A 22,566-nucleotide genomic window follows, 5' to 3' on the forward strand; every position below is an offset into this window, starting at 1 on the left:
ACCAGGGTGCAATAAACCAGGAAACGCTACTAGCTCCAGCTAAGCATTTAAGAAATGTAGTCTTTTATAATCCATCTGCAGATATGTGAACCTGAACTGTAGGTGTTCTCTGCCTTTGGTTTGACAGTATTTTTATTGCTTGCCCTCATTTCCTCATATTCTTGATCTTTGTTTCAGAACCTACTTGGTACTCTGACCACAAATCTAGTTAACTCAGCCACAGTGGCTTAGAAACAAAGGATCAAGATCAAGTGGATATCTGATTGGCAAAGAGCACAGAATTTGATGACACACTGTTGGCAAGAGTGTGGTAAAGCAGGCTTGCATACATTACTTATGGGAGGTTAAGTTGATAGGACCTCTTTGGAGGGTAATTTGGCAATGGCTATTAAATATAAAATTGACCCAGAAATTTCATTTCTAGGAATTTATCCCTGCAGATACACTTACACATGTGCATAAAGATGTATGCACCTAAGTAATCATTGCAGAACAGTTCATAGTAACAGAAAATAAGAACCAATATAAATGCTCATCAAAAGTGTAATGAAGAAATAAAATATGTTCCAGCCATATTTTAGGGAATAATATACAATTAAAATGAATTAGGTAGATATGTATGAGAAAGGCTCTAAGGTTTTGTGATAAAGAAGGCACAGGTATGTAAAACATGTGCTACCATTTGTGTAAAAATTGCATACACACATACATATGTGTTTATATATGTATAGACTATCTCTAAATGGATAGACACACAAGATGTACTGCCTTTGAGCTATGGGCAGATCAGGGAACTTGGGGTATGACACTCACTTTTCACTATACACCTTTTATAAAGTATGATTCTTTTTTCATATGCAAGTATTACTTAAGTTAAAATAAAACAAAACAAAAATAGAGACCAAGTGGGAAGTCTTGATAGATGTAGTTTAAAATATATGAAATATCTGCATATGTAAAATGGCATACATCTATGCCTTTTCCTCACATGGGAAGTAACATATACATGTACACAAATACACAGTTTATGTGAGTAGGTGGTTATAAGCACAATATGTATGTTTGTGTAAATGAAAACCAGTGTGTTAAATCATCTTAAAAGCACGACAAGACCCCTAACTGTCCTAACCTGTAGCAAGTATATTTAGATAAGGTATTGAAGATGTCATTGAATGTTTTAATCCATAATAGAATAAGTTTGCTGTTCAAAAACAAATGTACAGAGTACTGTATGCATAGATGATATTTCAGCTTCAGTTTCTCTCCTGGAAGATTTTGACTTTGATAAATATATTCCTAGAAGGACAATTAAGAAAAAGTAAAATGTACGTTTAAGAATTCAAAAACTTCAGCCTAGCACTTAATTACTAAAATGCTGAATATGTTTTATTTTTTTTTCCTGCAATACATCATATACTCAATCCAGATAGAAAACTTAGCCAGGTATACAATAAAAAATTGTCAACACCTGCATTGAGCACAACAGTCAGCCTTTCTCTGTAAATGGCTGCCTGGATAGTGTTACCTGAAATGTAAAGAAATGTTTACCCCAAAAAGTACCTCCCTGATTGTCCTGCCACATATAGGCCAGTTTTGATTAGCTCTTAAAATCTGTACCATAAATGCTACCCAAGGAAGCAGGCCATAATACAGCAGATTTAAACAAGAAGGCTAAATTTCTACTAAATAATCAAAACTGTGATTAATAGGATGAACATCATTGTAAGATTTCTTAACAAAGAGAACATATTTTAAAGTATTTTATACACCAACAATATACAAACAACAAACACTGAGTTTCCAACCTCCAAATGAAACATACCCCAAATGGTGGCAATCTAGAACTTGAAATGCATTTTCTAATTGGAGCAGGGCTATAAACCTGCTCTGTTACATGATGGGTTGTTCCTCAGACCAGCCCAAAAGACACTTTTTAGCACACATTTTCCAGAAATACATCTGAAATGTGTAAAAGACCTGAACATACTGTTGAAATATTGATAAAACTAAAGTACTAAATTGTTGTCGGAACCATGACTACATCAGCCAAGAGAAACAGCATATGTGAATCACTCAGAGAGAACACAGTTAAGGATTAGTCAAAATTCTTTGTAAGAGAGGCAAAAAAAAAAAAAATGGTGATATTGGAGGAGGTGCAGAAAAATCTGAAAGCCAAGTTTTGATTGCCCAAGAGACCACTTTTGCCTTCTGTTTCTTTCTCTCTCTTTGCCTAACACACTGAGCAGAGGTAAGTTGGGCCCTTTCCACCTGGAAGATAAAAGCCACACAGAGTAAAAGCACAAACACAGAGTGAAGGAGGAAATCAAGAGGGGACTGGAAGGTGTATCTGGGCACTTTGAGGACACGGAGGCCATCCTTAGCTCCAGAGGCCGGCATAGTTCCCGTGGAGGCCGGAAGGGAGAGGCCCCCCAGCGACGAAGAGTTTCATCTCGGGCCAGTTGTAGCAGTGCGTGTAGAGCGCGTTGGGGAGCTCGCCGATGCCACCGAAGTAGTTCACCCACAGGTCATCGTGGTTGAGCCAGCCTCTGCCACAGGTGAGCTTGAGCTTCCTCCCTGCGGGCCCCGGAGAGAAGTGCGGGCTGGCCGAGGCCCTCTCCTCCAGGAACGTCTGCGCGCGGATGTCATAGAAGAGCAGGGAACCGTGGCCCGTGCCCACGGTGACGATGTGCTGGTAGAAGCTCAGGGAGCGCACACCCGTGCCGCCCTCTCGGGAGCACAGGGGCCGGATGTTCTGCTGGCGCTGCCGCGGATCCAGGAAGGAGACGTGGGACTGGGAGCCCACCGCGTACAGGGACAACTCGTCGCAGTAGGTCAGGCACACGTTCTCTCGGCAGTAGGGCAGCCTGATGGACAGCAGCCTGGACAGGTTGCTCTGGGCTTTCCACAGGTGGAAGTAGCCGTCCAGGGACACGGCTCCCAGCTCCTGGTTCTTGCCGCTGAAGGCCAGGGCCCGCACCTTGCGGTTACTGGGGTTGGTGCTGGCCCTGGGGATGGTCTCCACGTCCCTGGGACGGATGTGGGCGTACAGGGGGAGGCCCGCGTCGTTGTGCCAGGCGATGCTGCCGTGGAACATGTCGGGGTCCATCTTCCAGAGCGCCACGGTGCCGTCGCGGGAGCCACTCACGGCCACCGTGTCGCTCATCCAGGCGATGGCGAAGATCCAGTCCTTGTGGCCGTGGCGGTCGCCCAGGCACACGGGGTCCAGCGTGGGCAGCTGGTAGACGGCCAGGCTGTTGGGGTTCTCGCCCCCGGTGGCCAGAAGCGTCTTGGAGGGATTCAGCTGGATGGCGTGGATGCCGCAGTTCGGCTGGGCGCGGGCCGACGCGGGCCCGCGGTCCCGCATCAGGGGGATGCGCGTGATGTGGCCCGACTGCACGTCCACCACGAAGAGCGTGTTGCACTTGGTGCCGCACACCACCTGCCTGGCGTTCAGCCACTGCGACGCGAACACCTTGTTGAGGGTGCCCAGCGCCAGCTCGCGCTCCCTCAGCAGCTCGGGCAGCTTCCGCACCGCGTAGCCGCGCAGCTTGCCCTCGAAGCCCGGGAGCCCGTCGCGGCCCCGCGCCCCCACCTCGCGGCCCTTCAGGTAGTGCAGCAGCGAGCGCAGCGCCGCCGGCCGCTTGGGCTTCTTGGGAGGCAGCGGCCCGTCCCCACCCGCCGCCGAGCCCAGCGACGACGCCGCGAGCGCCGGCGCTTTCCGCTTCCTGCTACCTGTTTGCCTCGGGGCCATGGTGGGCGGCGGGCGAGTGGCGGCGGCGGGGACGGCTGCGTCGGCCGGGGGCCGGGGCGTCCGCGGGGCGCGGAGCCAACAGAGTCCGGGGCGCGGCGGCGACGGAGGCGAGGGCGGCCGGGCCGGACGAGGAGAGGTGGCCGGGGGGAGCGGAGCGCAGGCGGCGCGCGGCGGCTGGGGTGGCGGCGCGAATCGAAGCGAGGGCGGGAAGCGCGGCCGGCGGCGCGGCGGGAGCGAAGTCGATGTGGGACGAGGACGACGCGGGGGGCGAGTGTGAGGGGGCGGAGGCGGCGGGGGGAGCGGGCCTGGGGTACTGGATAGCACACGCCGGACTGGGAGGGGTGGGATAGGTGCGGGAGCGAGGGGGAGAAGTGGAGCCCGCGAGGAGGGGGAGACTCACCCAGGACCAGCGCTTCGGAATTCCCAAGGCTTCTCCGTGTGGACACATCTAGTGCGCCTGCCCATGCCCCCTGATATCCTACTTGGGGAGTTTCACTACCCTCTGGACAGGAACCAAGTAGCCTTCTTAAAATCCTTACTTAAATAATTCTGAAAGCTAAAATACAGTCAAGTATGAGGCTAGAAGGAGCGCTGAAGTTATCTGTCGAAGAAACAAATGTGCCCTTGGTGCAATTTCGGGAGACTCTTTGCTGCAATTAGATAGTGAACTTGACCAGGGATGGTAGTGTTTGGCAGAGGCAAAGAGGCCCTCCCCATTAGATCTCGCCTGCAGCCCCTCCTGTCTCAGCCCCTCTACCGGTGTCTGTTAAAATGTTTCAACCTATTTTTTAAACCAGTTTTTCCCTGTATTTCTCAAATTGAGTCCCCTGAGCTCCTGCACCAGAATCTTTGAGGGGTGCATTCCAAATGTAGTTCCCCAGGCTCCACTTCCCGCCGGGGTGGGGTTAGGACCCTGTGGTCAAGAGGGAAGCCTCAGGATCTGAGGGGACGGCACTGAGGATGGGCGTGGGTGTTCAGGGTGTTGACTTCTCTTGAACCTCAGAGCCCTCAGGCGGTGGAGCTGACTGGAAGAGGGCTAGGAGACTGAGGATACCCCTTTCTCTGCTCTGGGGAGGGAAGGGTCAGTCCTCACTGTCAGTCTCAGGAGAAGCCCGGGGAGCCTGGGCAGAGCCCTGTCATGTGTGAGAGGCCCCCTGGGACGTTGGCGCAGGGCCCTGAGGGATGCACAGGATTTCCAGAATCACATAGTGAAGAACTTTCCAAAAGGATATAACCACATAAACACAGTGGTGAAGAGTAGGAATTCAGAGCATGCGTTTAGCAGTCTAAGGATTTGGACGGTCCATACGTGGCTCTGCAGCTTCAGAGCAGCCGCAGTGGCAAGCCCATATCCAGGCATGCTCAGTTACGCAGAGTTACAAGTGGCTGGTGGCTGATACCAACTCTGCACACACCCCAATCTTCTGCTATAAAACTGTGTTTGCTCAGTGGGTGCATATGGGGAGGGGAGGTGGATTAACTTTTCTGATCCATCAGTGGAAAGCATGGGAGTTACTTTGTTGCTGCTTTTATGCCCCTTCACCAAGCCCTTTTTGCGACCCCACCTCAAATGCACAAACTCCAAGTATGTAAACCATGGGTCCTTCCCACCACTCCAGTCCAGCTGCGAAGTCCCAGTGCCCACTCCTCCCCCATATTCCTCCCCATGTTTAATGCGATATCAAGATGTGGGTGAGGATGGTGGATAGGGAGTGACCTGACAATGAAAAGAGTGCTGACAACTTCATAATTAGAACTGATGTTACTCGAGAATAACTGACTGCAAATTCCTTTAACTTAACCTACCATGATGTTTTCCTTTTTTTTTTTTTTAATTCAACCTCAGAAAAATGGATATTATACAGTAAGACTTCATGGCATATTTTTTACTGTTGTGGTAGAACAAATAGGCTGAACGTTTGGGGATATAGATAGATAGATAGATAGATACAGACATATTTCAATTGTAAAAATAATTCTTATAACAGCTATTATTTATTGAGAGCCTGTTTGTGTCATGGGCTGGAGGGCTGTGCTAAACACTTCGAATGCTTTATGTGCACTCAGTCTCACAATAGCTTGGTGACGTAGGTTCTATTTTTATAGCCATAATTTAAAATGAGAGAACTGAGGCCCAGAAAGAGTAATGATGACTCCCCCATGGTCACACAGCTAGTAAATGGTAAAGTCGGGTTGTGAATCCCGGTCTGACTCCAAAGCTTTTAAGCCTAACAACTACTCTATATTATTCTATAAATACAATTTTTCTATTTCTGCCTCTTTAAAAACTGTGTAAACTACCCCATCATGGAAATTTTACAGGTGTTGCATCTTGTGCATTTTTGAGAGACAGCCACAATTTCTAAAATACATGAATAAATACTGAATGCAAATTATGTATAACACTTTCCGTAGAATATTTAAAGGCAAAAATACGATCTCTGAAGCACATTTTTTTTACAAATTCTTTTAAATTAATATTTATGAAATGTAATAATATATGCCTACATTTGTTTGGTTTTTGTTTGGTAAAAATAACACCCATATAAATTGTCCTGGTATTATGTCTCCACTTTTTTGATAATATAAATATGCAATATTTATGTATAGTAATGTGTTTGTAGTCAGTGTGCAGATTACTATTTTGTATTGATAAATGAAGTGTGTTAATTTTATCTGGAATACAATACATGCAACGCATTTCATTTCATTTATGTCTGCACTTTCAAATTTCTCTGAGCTTTGTACTTAAAGATGTAAAACTTCCAGACCAGAGCCAAGTTATGTTGAGAGATTTACAGTTTTTTATGTCAACTTACAAATTTGACCTTTATTTACATTTTATTGCTTCCATTTTTAGGAAAACACAATGTCTGATAATATATAAAGTCATGCACAGTACATTTATTGTTAAAGCAGTAGATGTAATGGCCTGATGATAAAATTTCAGATGTCTGCATGGCCCTCTGAATGTCAGGGTCTCCATTACTTTTTGTTACCTGTGAAGACCACTGTGTGTATGAGTGTAAACATCTTGTCAGTCCTTACTAATCTATTTGTACATTCATTACTGCTTTGTGCTACTAACATATACCCGGATAAATTTGTATTAGCCTCACCTATCTCCCCTACACGATATTCCCCTCCATTGGATAGGGGCTTTTATGTGTGGTTTCAGGGCACTGTCTTATCCTGTTCTCTAATCACTTAATATGTTTAAATGTTATTTTCTTAATCAGATTGTAAACTCCTCAAGGGGTTAGGTAATGTTTTCTACTTCTTTCACACCATCACATCCTTCTAGATATGCACTAAATGGTTTGTAAAACTTGATTGTCCTGTTGATAAACTAATAGAAGAAAGGAGAGAAAACAAAATGAAATATCAAAAAATTACAAGTAAGATATTTTGAAATCAAATTACTTAAGGGAGAAAGCGAAGGATTTGAATTGATTTGTGATATTGCCACATAACTTGTTTGAAGTTATATAAATATATATATATATAACTTCAATATAGGTATCTATCTATATATATTCAAAAAAGTTATGTGGAATTATTGTCTATATCAATTTATCTCTCTATATTTATATGTGTTTCTTTTCAGCCTACTGAATAATTTTATCAACTGTGTCTACCTTTCTAATCTATGAATGAAGAAAAGTATCTGTCTAGCCAAAAAATGTTAGATTACCAGTTTAAAATTAGTTAAGGCCGAAGATATTTTACTGTGATATAATGAACATAAACTTGGTTGTTAAATATGACTTAAATTATTTTGAAAATATTACTATTTTTCACTTCAAAACTAAAACAGTCTCAGGACAAAGGCACTGAAAGAGAAAGGCAGGGTAATAAGAAAATTGGAAGGTTAGCAACAAGTCTTTTTGAAGAACTGATCAATTCTGAAACTTTCTTTTCACATTCTTCTATACAAAAATAGATCTTACAAATACAGGCTTTAGAGATTGGAGCACATTGTCAGGTATAAAGGCATTTGTCTTCAGAAATGAGGTTTATAATTGTTTCTGATACATTGTATATAGATGTAAAGCAAGGCTATCCTCAAGAATATTTTTGACATCTTGTCTATATTTGTATGTATAGCTTTTCCATTATCTTTATCAACAAGTATAAGGCACTAAATAAAAAAAGAAATATAGTTAATTAAGCTTGTTTGAAAATAATATATGATAATGATACACTGTTATTTATAACAGACACAAGGCAAACTATTCTTGAATGATTAAATTGAATACATTTTCACTTAATCTCTGATTATAATACAGCCATAGCATTTCAAGCTGTGACCTTGTCAAGCCTCCTAAGATAAGCAGCTGTGAACCTGGTTTGTAGTCAGATGGGAGGCTTCCTCCAAACCTCATGATGCAGAAACTGGTGGAGATGACTCAGCAGGCTATGTTTCCCCCAACAAAGGCACTACTAAAGGCATATGCTGTCAGATGGGGGAATAACGGAAAGATTTATCACATTATTTCATTTACTAGAAACAGAATTATAGGGAAAGAGGCAATTTTGACTCTATGACCTCTTCCTTGCCCTTTCTCTCTCTATCTTCTCTAAGAGGAAGAAATGTGTCAGAGCCCAAGCTTGGACTTTGTTTATTGAGAGGGTAGATTCGATGCTGGTTATATGTTTTATGGGAGGAACAACAGTGTAGTGGTTAAGAGAGTAGACTTTGAAGTCACATAACATGGTTTGATTCTGTTTCTGTGGTTTTCTGGTCTTGGAACTGGGTCAGTTAGTATACCTTCTTTGGATTTATTCCCTTATCTATAAACATAGGATAATAACACCTATGTCCTGGGGTAGTTTTGATGATTGAATGAGTTAATACATAAAACCCACTAAGAACAGTGTCTGGAAGACTATAAGCTCTTAATAAATTTCTCTTAAACCCTAATGGCTTTCCCTCCTTTCCCTTATTTAACTTTATGAAGACAACTTGGAAGCTGCAGAAAGGGGGTTTTCGAGTGTGAACTGCAGCGCAACACACACTTATACACTAGTACACACAGGGATAAAATATTTGGAGAGCTAGCTACTTGTCTGCTCACATACAGCTCATCAATCTCCATTATCTATCCAACCTATAGATGAACATTCTGTCCAATCTATAGGGTTAGTGTGAGGGTTATCTATAGAGTTATAGATAAATATTCATATGGGAAGAATGTATTGTAGGAACAACTTTATAGTATGCTAGTAGATGAACCACTGTACAAAAAATAGATCTTTTCTTTGATTGGGGGCATTGCCCACTGATGATAGTAGTTAAATTGGACAGAAGTGACTGTAAAAATGTATATAGATCACACTCTAATGTCAGATGGGTACATAAAGGAAGCCCGTAAAGTTCATTGATAAACAATTCTATTCCATGTTCTGTAGTGTCTTAACTGGATAGAGATACCCAGTTATTACTTTCCCTAACTTAGATACCCACTTACACCTAGCCTCAACTACACCATATATACCAATGCCTCCCAACTTTTTATCTTTGTCCCAAACTGACATGGCCAACTTTCTGCTTGACATTTTGGACATCAAGAAAGAACTTCAAACTCAGCATGTATAAGCTCAAGATCTTGAATGTGACTCCCATGCCCCTGATCTTTTACTGTTTCCTATCTTAATGAATAGCACCACCATCAGTCCAGCTGTGTAAACTTGAGTCCTAAGAATTATCCTTGAAACCCAATGCTCCTCATCTTCAGGTCCCATATCTATCTTCTAACATTTTTCAAATCCACTCAATTCTCACCCTCTCCACTGCTACCACCCTTTCCTGAGCTACTGTTTCGTCTTGACTTGACAACTACAGTAGCCTCCTAACTGATTTTCCTGCAACCACTTTTGCTCTCCTCCATTAAACTCTCCACACTGCAGCCAGAGTGATATTTTCAAAATGCAAATATGGCCATGTCACTGATCTGATTTAAACAAACCAGTGTTTTCCTACTGTCTTAGGATAAAGACCAAAATCTCTAACACAGCCTATGAGACCCAGCATGATCTGACTTATGTTCTCCAGCTACATTTCTACCTTCTTTTCATTGCTTTTTCTGCTCCAAGACACACTGGCCCTTTTTAATTTCTTCAGTGACATTACATAAGTTCATGCCTCAGATCCTTTTTTGTATGCTGTTCTCTCTGCCTGGAAAGCTTTCTACCTGCAGGTCTTCCCACCTTTTAACCCCCACAGATACCTGACCTTGTTAAGTTCTTATCCTTCAGATTTTAGGTAAGTTATCACTTTCTTATGGAAACTCTGACTACCCAGACTAGGTCCGATCTATTATACATGGAGATCCCCTTAACTTTATTTCATGGCATTCACCACAGGTGAAATGGCATGGTTATTTCTGTGACTCTTTGTTTAATGTCTGTATCTACCAAAATATTGAATGAAAACTTCGTGAGGACAGAGGCAGTATCCATTGTGCTCACTACTGTATCTCCAGTATTTATCATGTCATAGTTTGTTGAATAATACTGACAGAAATTTTAGAGACCCTGGATCTCTGTTTAACTGGTACATCAGAACCCCAAAACTTCATGCTGTTTGATCAACCACTTCTAACTGAACACAGCTTGGAGGGAAGAACTTTTGCTACCGTCAAGTCAAACATTACCTTCTCCACTATGATCACTTCTTTGACTCTACCAGATAGGCCTAAGAGCATCTTTTTTTGTACAGTACGTACATACTTCCATTATAGCAATTAACTTACTTCATTGCAGGCATTGACTCATCTAATTCTAAAATAAGTGCAAGCCCCTTTGAAGTAGAAATATTTTTTAAAATATATTTGGATCCCCAGAACCTAGCACACTGCCTGGCATATAGATGGCCCATGCACTTTTGCTGAATGAATGAACAAATGAATTCGGCCTCTATCCAAACCCTTGCTAATAAAATATAATAGCATTCTGAAGGCTGATTCACATACTTTCAGTTTTATTCTTGAATCACCTTAGGCCACCAGGAGACTGTATCATAGGATCATATTAGCTTAGTATTTGCTGAATCAGTTTCACTCGCTTGCACTTTAATGTTATGCTTTAGGCAGTTATCAAAGGTCATTAAAAAAAATAGCCAAACAGCTATACGGATATTCGTTCTGCATTTATTGTAAATCTGTTATGAAGGGCACTGTTCATCACATTGTTTAATGTCCCCTTTATACAATGTCACACAGAAAATTAATTTTATAATATAATGACAAAAGCCTTTATCTCTGGAATTATTATATTTCCTCCTTTCTGACCTTGAGAACTATATCAGAGTGCAGACTATGAAGTCAGAGAGTCCTTGGATTTGAATCTTGGCTCCACTTAAGGGTTTAGTTTTGTGACACTGGGCAAGATCATTTTTCCAACTTCAGTAACTTCATCTGTAAGATGAGGATTATAACACCTACTCTCCGTGGCTGTAGTGAAGATAGATACAATGTCAGTGCACCTAGCAAAGTTCCTGGCACACAATATGTGTACAGTATATAGTAAAAATCATTTAATTTTTTCCCCTTGGCCGCTAGGAAGCACAGAGGCAAACTTGATACTTAACTATAGCAGCTATATCAACTTTTCCACTTTTTCTTGACCTGATTTTAATTTTCTTTGAATTTTATTTTTTAAAACTACTTCAGGGCTTCCCTGGTGGCACAGTGGTTAAGAGTCCGCCTGCAAATGCAGGGGACACGGGTTCGTGCCCCGGTCCGGGAAGATCCCACATGCCATGGAGCGGCTGGGCCCGTGAGCCATGGCCACTGAGCCTGTGCATCCGGAGCCTGTGCTCCACAACGGGAGAGGCCACAACAGTGAGAGGCCCACTTACCACAAAAAAAAAAGAAAACTACTTCAATTAATTATGGAAAGGAGGCACATAAAATATATAAAAGGATTATTACCTGTGAACTCTGAACTACAGCAACAACAAAAATCTCCATTAGTTAAAAACCCTAAAGTTATAATTATCATAGACTAATGTAGTATAGGAAATGTCGAGATTTAAGGGACAGAGAAGAAAACCTCAATATTTCTACAAGTGCCCCCCTTTAGGTGCCACAATATATTACATCTCACCATTAGGGATTCCTCTTCCAATAGGACTTTTGAAATGTAAATACATGAATATACATTAAACTATTACTTGTCATCAGAATCAGGAGGATCAAAGACAGGAAGGATTGCTTAGAGGAAAAGGACATGAGGAAGAGAATAGAAGGGGAGAAAATGGTTAAAATATTTTGAAAAGAGAAAAAGCTGGAAATGAGGGAAGAATGCAGAATACTGATTTTGCTCATATCCTAATTTCCTTCAGGTAGACCATATCATACTGTTCTTTGGGATATAAATTAAAGAAGAAACAATTACTTTACAATATGTCCTCTAACTAAAGAGCCCTATTATGGAATATGCGTTTGAAATGATCACAGATATGCTTGTGAAAAAAATGGAAAAAAATGGGCAAGATGCTAGGACAATAAGGTAGATTGCAGTGTGAATGATTAATGATTAATGGTTGTATTTATTCAACAAGGATTTGTTACATGCCTGTGATATGCTAGAAGGCATTAGATATTAGGAAATACCAAGATTAATGGGACATAAAGTCTTTCCCTTCAATGAATTGTCATTCTAGTGTGACAAAGAGGCAGAATGGAAGGATAGGAGACCGAACTCATTCACCAAACACTTACATGGATAACTACTATGTATCGGGAACTTTGCCAGAACCTGTGTGTACATCACATATATTTTTTAAATTAAAAATTATTATTTACATATATTTGCATCTATTTAAATAGATATACGATATATATATCGTGCATATAAAATATGATATATATCGTACATATAAAATATTATATATATAGTACATATAAAATATGATATATATATCATATATATATTTGTTTATAATAGCTTCCAGGTTTTGATAACCTGTGTTGCACTACAGATTTTACGTATATTATCCTATACTTCACAACGAATCTGTGTAACAGAGGACATTCTTTCAATTTTATAGATGAAGACACTCAGGTTTAGTGAAGTAAAATAGCTAGGAAGTGACAGAGGCGAGATTCCAACCAGGCCAGTGTCCTTTCCCCCATTGCACTGTGTCCGCTACAATATTCTTTTCTGGGCCTTTGCCAGTACCATAAAAGTGGTGAGTGTGGCATGAGGTAAGTCAATATGCTACAGTCTCGGTGCCTGGCCACTGAGTGATTTGGAAAGCTACCCCAATCTGGGTGATCCCCAGCCTTCCTATTTTGCCCTGCCAGCATCTTGCTAGTTGTGGTACATAGCCTCTGAGATGGTCCCCAATGAGCTCTGCCTCCTAGTTTCCATACTCTTATATAATCCCCACTAGGCATTTGACTGGCCTAGTGACTAGACTCTAATCAATTTAATACAGCAAAGATGATGGGATGTCACTTCCATGAGTAATTTACAAAAGACTGTGACGTCCATCTCCCCCCTTCTCTCACTGGCTCACTGTGAGAGAGAAGCCAGCTGCCACGTTGTGAGTTGCCTTTTAGAGAGACTCACTTGGTAAAGGACTTGATGTCAGCCTGCCTACAGCCACATGAGTGGGAGTGGATTCCCCCTCCCCTGCCCCCAGGTGAGCTATGAGATGACTCCACAGCCCAGGCTGACATCTTGTTTGCAGCCTGATAACACACTCTGAGCCATAGAAACGCACATAAGCTGTGCCCAGATTTTTCTGATCTACAAAAACTGTGAGATAATGAATGTGTGTTGTTTTAAGCTATTATGTTCTGGGGTAATTTTTTGCATAGCAATAAATAATTTATTCATTGGGGGAAAATGTTTCCCAGATTTGTACATAGTTGATTCAACCAGAACAATGGCTGGGCTAGTGACTCAACATGGTAACAAGTACATGACTTGAGCTCTTGAAACATTAAAACATTTACTGAGCATTTGCCAAGCACCAGACCCACAGAAGATTATCTTAGTTCTTTAAAACAAGTCTATGGAAGTACTGTATTCAACCCCATTTGGCTGATGAGGAAACTGAGGCACAGAGTTTTCCAAGTTTGCACAGCCAGTAAAGTAGCAATGCTTTGATTTGCACCCAGTGCTGACTCTAGAGCAAGCATTCTTAAATAGATAGCCATGTTGTCTCAACTCTGCTATAATATTCTCAGTACATTTCCTAGAAGTTAGCTAAGTGGTTCTCTCTCCCAGTCTTTTTTTTTTTTTTTGATAAGGACATAAAAGGAATATTGATGAAATTTAGAGATGAAATTAAACTGGGAAGCAGAATGAATATGAAACATAACAAACATGATTCAAAAATCTCAATAGATTGGGGCAATGTTCCAAATCTAGCATGGTGACATTTAATGGGAATATGTGCTGAATTTGCATATTAAAAATTTTTAAGTATAAAAGCAAAATGACATGGCTTCACACTTAGAAATCCATGTTAAAGGACTTTGGGATTTTATTTAATAATAATCCCAAAGAGTGAATAAGAAAGGTCCTCTGATTTTAGACTGTGATAATAGAAGTGCAGTACGTAGAAGAAGCAAAAGATAATTTTACTCTTTATGAGTACGTTAGATTACATACGAAGGGCTGCATTCAAAATTAGTCACCTTATTTTAAAAAACTTTAGACCCGCTGGAAAAGGGCATTGTGGGGGTGGCTGCTGACCCCCAGGGGACACTTTGAAAACTTGGGTGATTTTTGTCTTAAAAAAGTTTTTAGTTGTAACTTACACATTGCAAAATATGTTATTTATTATAAATCTATTTCATTGAATGTCTCATTTATATTAAAGTTCAAGAATTATATAGACTTTTATAGGTGATGTGTGTAGGTAGGCTATATTACCTATGAGTTTAATTTCAGTAAAGGGGATGTAGCAAAATATGGTCATTAAATCTGATAAGCTTGATAAGAACAGCACTGGAACATATTTAGGGCAGAACAATCAGGGTGGTGAGGAGACTTGGAACCAGATCATTGGGAAACTGGAAAGAGTTGAAGTGTTGTGACAGAGAGAAGAGAAATATTACTGTAGGGTAGCATGAGAGTTATCTTAAATACTAATGGCTTGTCCTGCAGAACAGATACTAGAATTGTTTTATAGTGTCCTAATAACTAAAATGAGATAAACAAAGGAAATTCCAGAGAGCATATTTCAGGGAAATACAAGGGAGACCTCTCCAACAAGGCATTATCTGATAGAATGGGTGGCTTCACGCCATTGAGAGTTGCAAGTTACTATGTGTAGTCAAGTGCTATCTGCTTTAGTGACTAGTACATGTGAGGTGTTCAGTGACTATGTGTTGAATAAATGAATAACTTTCATATAAAAGATTCAAGCATTAGACTGGTCATTTGAATTAGATAAACTCTAAGGTTCTGTCCTACTCTGAAAGTTTGTGATTAAGACTGGAACTGAAAAATATAGGTGTGTTATATATCTTTGTAAACTATGAATTTCAGAATGGGAGGCTACACATGTGATGATGAAAAGAAAAATAATAGCATGTCTGATCTGTATGCTATAGAAATGTCAACCACCACAGTGTAAAATAGATGATGACTGTCAATCTACACAATATACAGAATCTCAAAATTGCCAAAGTCTGTTTTTAAAGCATAAATTATTAGCTCAATTTTGGTAAAGTTTTATAAATTGGCAGGCCATATTAAGCAAGGAAACACTTGTGTTCTCCTGTTAAATTAAATGATGGAAGAAGGTGTACGTGGCAAGTGTGCTCATTTGCTGGGTGGATGATCTGATGGCAGTAAGTCAAAAATTCAGAAGTGAGATTTAACTCATTTAACTCTCCTTATCAATAAATATTGACAGTTTCTTTATCAATCGATATTCATTGAGGATCTAGTACGTATATAATGATATTCTCGGTTGTGTAGAACATCTGCAAGAAAATGAATAATGGCCCATGCCGTCCTACTTTGGTTAGGAAGATAAGATGAAAATAACATAACATTTATAATAATTTTTAAAATTCACGACTATAAAATTAAGTGCCAACACAAGGAGTCATAAAGGAGGGTTGTGAAGGAAATTACTCAGTATAGGCTGTGGCACAGAGAGAAGAATTCATGGAGGAGCTGTGACCTTCTTGAACCTTGAAGGTTATTTGGATAACATGAGCAGCACAGTGTAGAAAATAGCCTGATGAAAGCGGAGTAATTGTGTTATGGAAAAGTGGGAAATTGACTTGAACATTAAGCTAAGGATCATCCAATTATAGAAGGCTTTGGAAGTCATGCAGAGTAGTACTGGTAAATAGGGAAATACCATAGGTTTTTGAGAAGATGAATGAGATGATGGGTGTATCATTTAAAGGAAATTAGATTAGCCATGGTTTACTGAGTGGGCTTAATCAGGGAGAAAAAAGACTGTAGAGACAAGTAGGCTGTAATAATCCATTCACAGGGGAATAGTGTTTTAGAATGACATATTTTCTCTGGAAATGAAAGTTAAGGTATAAACATGTCTAAATAATGCTAACAAGACTTGAGTATTGCCTGGGCATAAGAGATGGAGAAAAACTACTCAAGTGGCTACAAAATTCTAAGCTTAAGAATTGACAGAGAAAAGAAAATTTAAAAAGAGAAGACAAAGGAAAGTGAAGATGTGGATTTCTAAATTGATTCAGTATTGAACAAATGAATTTAAGATGGCTCAGTTAAAGAAAAACAATGAAAGAAGCACATCCTCCTAACTTGAAAAGTTCCTTTGAGACATACCTATCTTCTGATTTCCTCATAATAGCAGTCACAAGTACAAAACCTTAATATTCTTTGGTTTCTTATACTGGAAGACATAAAGGATAAAGTAGACTGTAGAATTTGTAATTTAACAATGCTAAAAATCATGTTAACAATTCCTAAACAAAATATGGTGGTAGGTATTAGGGAAGGCAGGAACTACTGTAGCACCATCATAATTCCCATTCTTTAGAAACTTAGTAAAAGATAAAAAATACAGAGGGATGGAGGATAGAGCATTGAGAAAGGTAGAGGATGGGATGCTGTTGTAATTTCATCTCATCCAGATGCTTTTATTAACCATTTCTTATCTTGGCAAGGAAAACTATTCTGCTTATTAAAAACAACTGCCTTCAGCATCATTGCTTTTTGAAGGCAGATATATATAATCTCCACAGATATCGCTTGTGCCCAAGTGATAGTGGAAATATAAGGAGTTGACATGGTTTGCGAAAGCATCATCTATGCATGTGGGAAACTTGAAGGGAAATACCATATTCTTTCATATGCAAATGTTCTATGAAATTGCTAATGGGACAAGAAAACCCCAAGAATAAATAAGAAAAACTCAAGAAATTTGAACTTCTAGAACTTAGTTCATGTCTATATTATGTCAAAACAACTGGTTAAAAATTCCAAGAAAATTGCATTCAGACCAATTTGATGTTGTATTTGACTGGGGTGGATTCTAATGTACTGCACACAGTAGCTATTAAATAAATATGAATAACGATACTAAGGATTTAATAAAATTTTAAACTTTTTAACCCATTGGGTTGGTAAGTAGCTAAAGTCTTACTCTGTTGTGAAAACACTAGACAACTAGATTAACAACTCTAATTGATTATACTGGTCACCTCAGACCCTTTTACTTGTACCCTTTGACCAACATCTCATCCACTTCCCTGCCCTGGTATCCACTATTCTACTCTCTGCTGCTATGCATTTGACTTTTTTAGATTCCACATATAAGTGAGATTATGCAGTTTTTCTTTTTCTGCGTTTGGCTTATTGCGCTTAGTGTAATGTCTTCCAAGTTCATCCATATTGTCAGAAATGGCAAGATCACCTTCTTTCTTAAGGCTGAATAATATTCCATTGCATATATGTGCCACAAATTCTTTATTCATCAACGAATAGACACTTAGGTTGTTTCCATGTGTTGGCTATTGTGAATAATGCTGCAATGAATATAGTAGCAATCCTTTCACTATGCATATATATATATCTAATCATCATGTTGCACATCTTAAACATATACAATCTTTATTAAAAAAATAACAGAAAAGAAAATTTTAAAGAAATTGAAAAAAAGAAAAAAACTGGGATGACCTGCCTCCCCTTTGGACTGTATTCTGGTTCACACAAAGGGAATTGGAGAAGAACTTTCAAGTTTTAAAAATTTGGTTCAGTGTCTTTTCTGTTTGTACAAATTGGCATGTTCAAGAGGAGAAAGAATGAAAACAAGGTAATAGATGGAAACATGTCATTGGTAACGAGAGAGATCTAATGATTTACTTTAAAACTTTCTGAGCTTTGAAAATAAGGAGAGCTTAATTTTACATCTACAGAACTTATGCACTTAAATGAGCTATTTTTGTTCGCTTGCACGCAATCTCCCTCTTCTGTTCCTGCTGTGTTACAGAGACAAATGAAAATAAATTTACGGTAATAAAATTAAGAGCTTAAACATGCTGTTCTTGTGTATGTTCATAAAGTTGTTCCCTCACCACCACACCTACTGCGATTTGCCCTGGAGTTTCAAAACCTCTTTATTTGGTTGGTAGATAAGCTATTTTATCACAAAAGTACAAAATGTCTTTTGAAAGCCTACTAACTTTTTTTAAATTAATTTATTTATTTATTTTAGTTTTGGCTGTGTTGGGTCTTTGTTTCTGTGCGAGGACTTTCTCTAGTTGCGGTGAGCGGGGGCCACTCTTCATCGCGGTGCGCGGGCCTCTCACCGTCGCGGCCTCTCTTGTTGTGGAGCACAGTCTCCAGACGCACAGGCTCAGTACTTGTGGCTCACGGGCCCCGTTGCTCCGCGGCATGTGGGATCCTCCCAGACCAGGGCTCAAACCCGTGTCCCCTGCATTGGCAGGCGGATTCTCAACCATTGCGCCACCAGAGAAGCCCAAGTCTACTAGCTTAAGAAAAATTACATTGCCCACCATAGAGAATTCAAGAGTTTGTGGTTGTTAGAGAAATGTCTGAAGGTATTGAGTTAACATATGCAAACAGCAACAACTTTCTTTTCTTCTTTAACTTTCCAGTCAAATAAAAACATTTTTGCAAGTTTTAGATGAAATCATGTTCTGAAATTTAAATCATATGCTTTCCTTGGCATGAGAAAGACTACTGACCTTCTTTAAGTACATAAAGCAGGGTGTCTCGTGTTGTTTGAAGATATTTTGAGTTTGCTTTTTAATGTGAGCCCTATGTGAACAAGGAGCTTTGCTTGAGCGTGTTTTGAAAGTGTAGGGAGTGCCAGATCCCAGTTCTCCAGTGGAGAGCTGGCAAGTTGCCCTACTCAATATTCATCCACTGAGCAGAAAAATATTGATGTTCACAGAATAAAAGAATTAAATATGCATTTTAAAAGTGTAAATAAAATGTGTCGCTTTATAAGCATTGGAGGATTAGGAGGAATCAGACATTCTAACTTTTATTGACACATTGACATCAGCAATGGTAAAGAAAAGAAGAAATGTCATAAGGTTTACTTATTGTGTCTTGAAATTCTCATACTAGTAAAAGTATTATTACTGGAAGCATATAAAGGTAGGAATTATCTAATTTCACAGTCTCTGCCAACAAAGCAGAGAACTGAGGTTAAACTATTATACAGAGAGAGGGATATAAGAGGCATTTATTGGTTTTTTAGCCTTGTACTTTCCTTATGGATTAATTTCATCCCCTCTGAGCTATTGACTAATTGATTTACAAAACTCAGGACATGAAGGTAGGGAATTTCTTAGAATATTTTGTTTGCTTGACCAGATAAACAGAGGTTATTGGGATAAGTTAAAATGACCACATACATATATTATCGTTAAGACTCATATTTCCTGTAATATGTAAATTGGGCCAAGATGTCACATTGAAGTTCAACTATCCAAAATCCTTTCTGATTTTGGTAATTAACAGTGTTGACAACACTTTGTCACTAAGCAAAACTGGGCAGATGGTGACTTTCAATATACATTCATTATGCAGCATGAATGAGTGTAAATAACGTTGCTCTTTGTTTTGGAGCATTTGAAAGGGATTCTTTTAACTAATATTTTAAAGTTGACATGGAACTTTAAAGATGAAAACCTAGAATGCTTAAGGACTTTTAGAAAGTAAGTCCCTTCTATTTTATGAGTGACCGAACTTTTGAAGTAGATATACACCTTTTTTTCTTTGTTCCCATCTTTCTATTAGATGCTCAATAAATACTTCTTGAATAAGTGAATGAATTAATTTCCTATTAGCTTCTAAAGGGAAGGAACCATGATTTAAACATCTCTGTATCCTCAGAGTCCAGGAGAGTGTTTGACACAAATTCTCAGCAAAGGTTTATTCCACATTTACTCTAAAATATAGAATAAAAGTATGAATACATCTCAAGCTTATCATTAAATCCCTCCCTATAACCCTTAAGCTCTGCAAGATATCTCTGATCTTGAATTCTTAAGTATTTGAGGAATCCCAGTTAGAGTTAGCAATATATTTAACAAAAACATTTATATGCGAAATATACAACTAGTTCCTGTACAGGGAAGCCTACAATATCAAAGTAACTTTTTTCCAAATTTTTTGAAGTATAGTTGACAAATAAAATTGCAATATATGTAAAGTGTACAACATGATGGTTTGATATATGTATATGTTGAGAAAGGATTCCACCATCAATAAAATAACTCTTTTATTGACTGTTTACATGACTTAGGAAAAAGCAAAGCCTTAGAGGACAAGACAGATATTGGTTTGAATACTGGCTCCACCAAGTTACGAACTGCAATCTGAGGTAAGTTATTAAAACTTTCTGAGTCTGTTTCTTCACATATAAAATGTGGTTAGTAATATTCATCTTAGATAACTAAATAACAGATATGAAAATTCATTAGGATATAAATAATTGGATAGAACAGATACTCAGATACAACAGTTTCTCAAATCTATGTTTTCTGAATATTTTGTTTCTTAACATGCATAGTTTTGTGAATAAGGTACATTTAACAAAAATGAAATTATCTGATAAATGATGTTTGAGTTTTGACAAGTATGCTTCGATATTTGTCTAGTTACAAATTATAAGTTTTTGGATGGCACTATATTTTAGTATTAAAATTGCAGTGTTTGGAGGCAAAAGATCTACATTAGAATCCTGGCTCTTCTACTTCCTAGCTCTGTGATTTTGGCTGAGTAATTTAACCTCTCTGAGTTTTACATTCCACACCTCTAAAATAAGGATTAAAATACCTACCTTACATGCTTCTAAGGTTGTTCTAAAAAAAATGAGATAATGGGTGTGAAAATACTTTGTAAAGTGCCAAGCACCATGCATCTGCTAGGTGTTTATTATTATTGCTTTCTCTGTGTTAGATTTGACTTGGTAGTTACCTTCATTGATTTGTCAGAAGCAGTTATTCAGTGGTTAAGAGAGTTGACTGAGAATAATGACAGAAATTCCTTAAGAAACACATTGCACGGAACGTGCAATGATAAATTTTTGTTTCAGTTTCTATCATAGATATAATACGTGACCTTGAAAAAAGTTACTTTTTCATTTCCCAGTTCTCAAAATGGGAGCAAGAATTACCCCAATTAGTGCAGATTAATATAAGGATTGCAAGGGTAATAACACATACTGAGATACTGGATTAAGAGGAACACTGTAATCGCAAATGTAACAGGGTGTTTCCTATTGTCAATAAGGATTTTTCATTATCCAATCTGTTTTTTTGGCTAAGAAAGGCATTGAGTCAGATTTTCCCCTGCCGTTAAACTACTATGTTAACATTTTAGTAAATGGAACTGTGGTAGTTCCAAAATGTCAGTATAAGTAGCTCACTCCCAGACAGTAGCTTTTCCATTGTAAGAACCTGGTTTATTCATTCATAATAAGAACACCCCTAGTATGAACCTTAAAATTCTCTAAATGTATAACTATTTACATTTAGAATTGACAGTCAGAATTGTCACATATAATGTCTTTAAACTTGAGTGATACGTTAAAAATCAAAGAATTAATTTAAAATAAGCTGACAGCCCCAATCCAAACAAAAATCTTTCTGAAATGGTGTTTTATTGTCAAGTAATGATTTTTCTGATGGCAGCTGGTTAAAGGGTGATGGTGGAAGGGGTGGTAGAGGTCTTGAAAGGATGGAGCTCTCTTAGCAATAGAGACATTTAATCAAGAAACTATTGCAACTAATAATTGAAAAATAAATCTTTACCTATTGTAATCAGACTCTATATGTAGATACGGAATTTGTATGGGTGACAGAAAGATTGAAATCACTAGAAGCTTTCAGCCATGAAGGAGTTGTACGCTGTAAACACTCAAATCAAGATCTTTCATCCATGACAGAACGGCTTGTTACTTTGCACAAAGGACAATAAACTGGCTTATAAGCAAAGTGAGTAATTTTTTAAAACACTCTATTGCATGTATAACAATCCTTGTAACATATCTGTCAAGCACATCATTTGTAAATACAAAAGGAATTTGAAAATAAATCTTAAAGCCAGAAAATCAGGGAGAAAGACTTTGGTGGAAATCAAATGGGTCCAAGAAATACATAATCACAAGTCCTGACAAATTACCTTTCACAAATTACCTTCTTGGTGATGTGCCTCCAAAATGGAAAATATTACTGAGAGATGGCTGTATTTACTGAGAGGGAGAAGAAAATCAGGAGCTAGAATTTTTGTCTTTATTTTTTTTTCCATCTTACTGATGAGGCCTTAGTGAAAATAAAACTGTAAGTCACAGGCATTGATTTTATTTTCTGTAG

The 22,566-nt window shown here is 39.0% G+C and overlaps 1 protein-coding gene and 1 long non-coding RNA gene across 3 annotated transcripts in view; one reads left to right on the top strand and one right to left on the bottom strand.

The window, feature by feature from the left end:
* The window catches only part of LOC307181031, a 95,564-nt gene extending 73,382 nt beyond the window's left edge, over window positions 1–22,182 (top strand). Inside the window, exons 2-3 of the long non-coding RNA XR_013825843.1 lie at window positions 20,496–20,573; window positions 22,019–22,182. This is a non-coding gene — a long non-coding RNA (uncharacterized lncRNA). The remainder of the gene's footprint in view (window positions 1–20,495; window positions 20,574–22,018) is intronic.
* Window positions 972–4,417, bottom strand: DCAF12L2 (DDB1 and CUL4 associated factor 12 like 2). Of its 2 annotated transcripts, XM_079910606.1 has the most exons (2): window positions 4,152–4,417; window positions 972–3,457 (listed from the first exon to the last, which is right to left on the bottom strand). In XM_079910606.1, the coding sequence occupies exons 1-2, from the start codon at window positions 4,197–4,199 to the stop codon at window positions 2,378–2,380; spliced, it is 1,128 nt and encodes a 375-aa protein (XP_079766732.1). In that variant the 5' UTR covers window positions 4,200–4,417; the 3' UTR covers window positions 972–2,377. The 2 variants fall into 2 exon arrangements, with proteins under 2 accessions (XP_079766732.1, XP_079766733.1); XM_079910607.1 differs by lacking the exon at window positions 4,152–4,417 and having other exon boundaries at window positions 972–3,943.
* Window positions 22,183–22,566: the final 384 nt, after the last annotated feature.

Source organism: Stenella coeruleoalba, assembly GCF_951394435.1.
Source record: "Stenella coeruleoalba genome assembly, chromosome: X".
Lineage (NCBI taxonomy): Eukaryota > Metazoa > Chordata > Mammalia > Artiodactyla > Delphinidae > Stenella > Stenella coeruleoalba.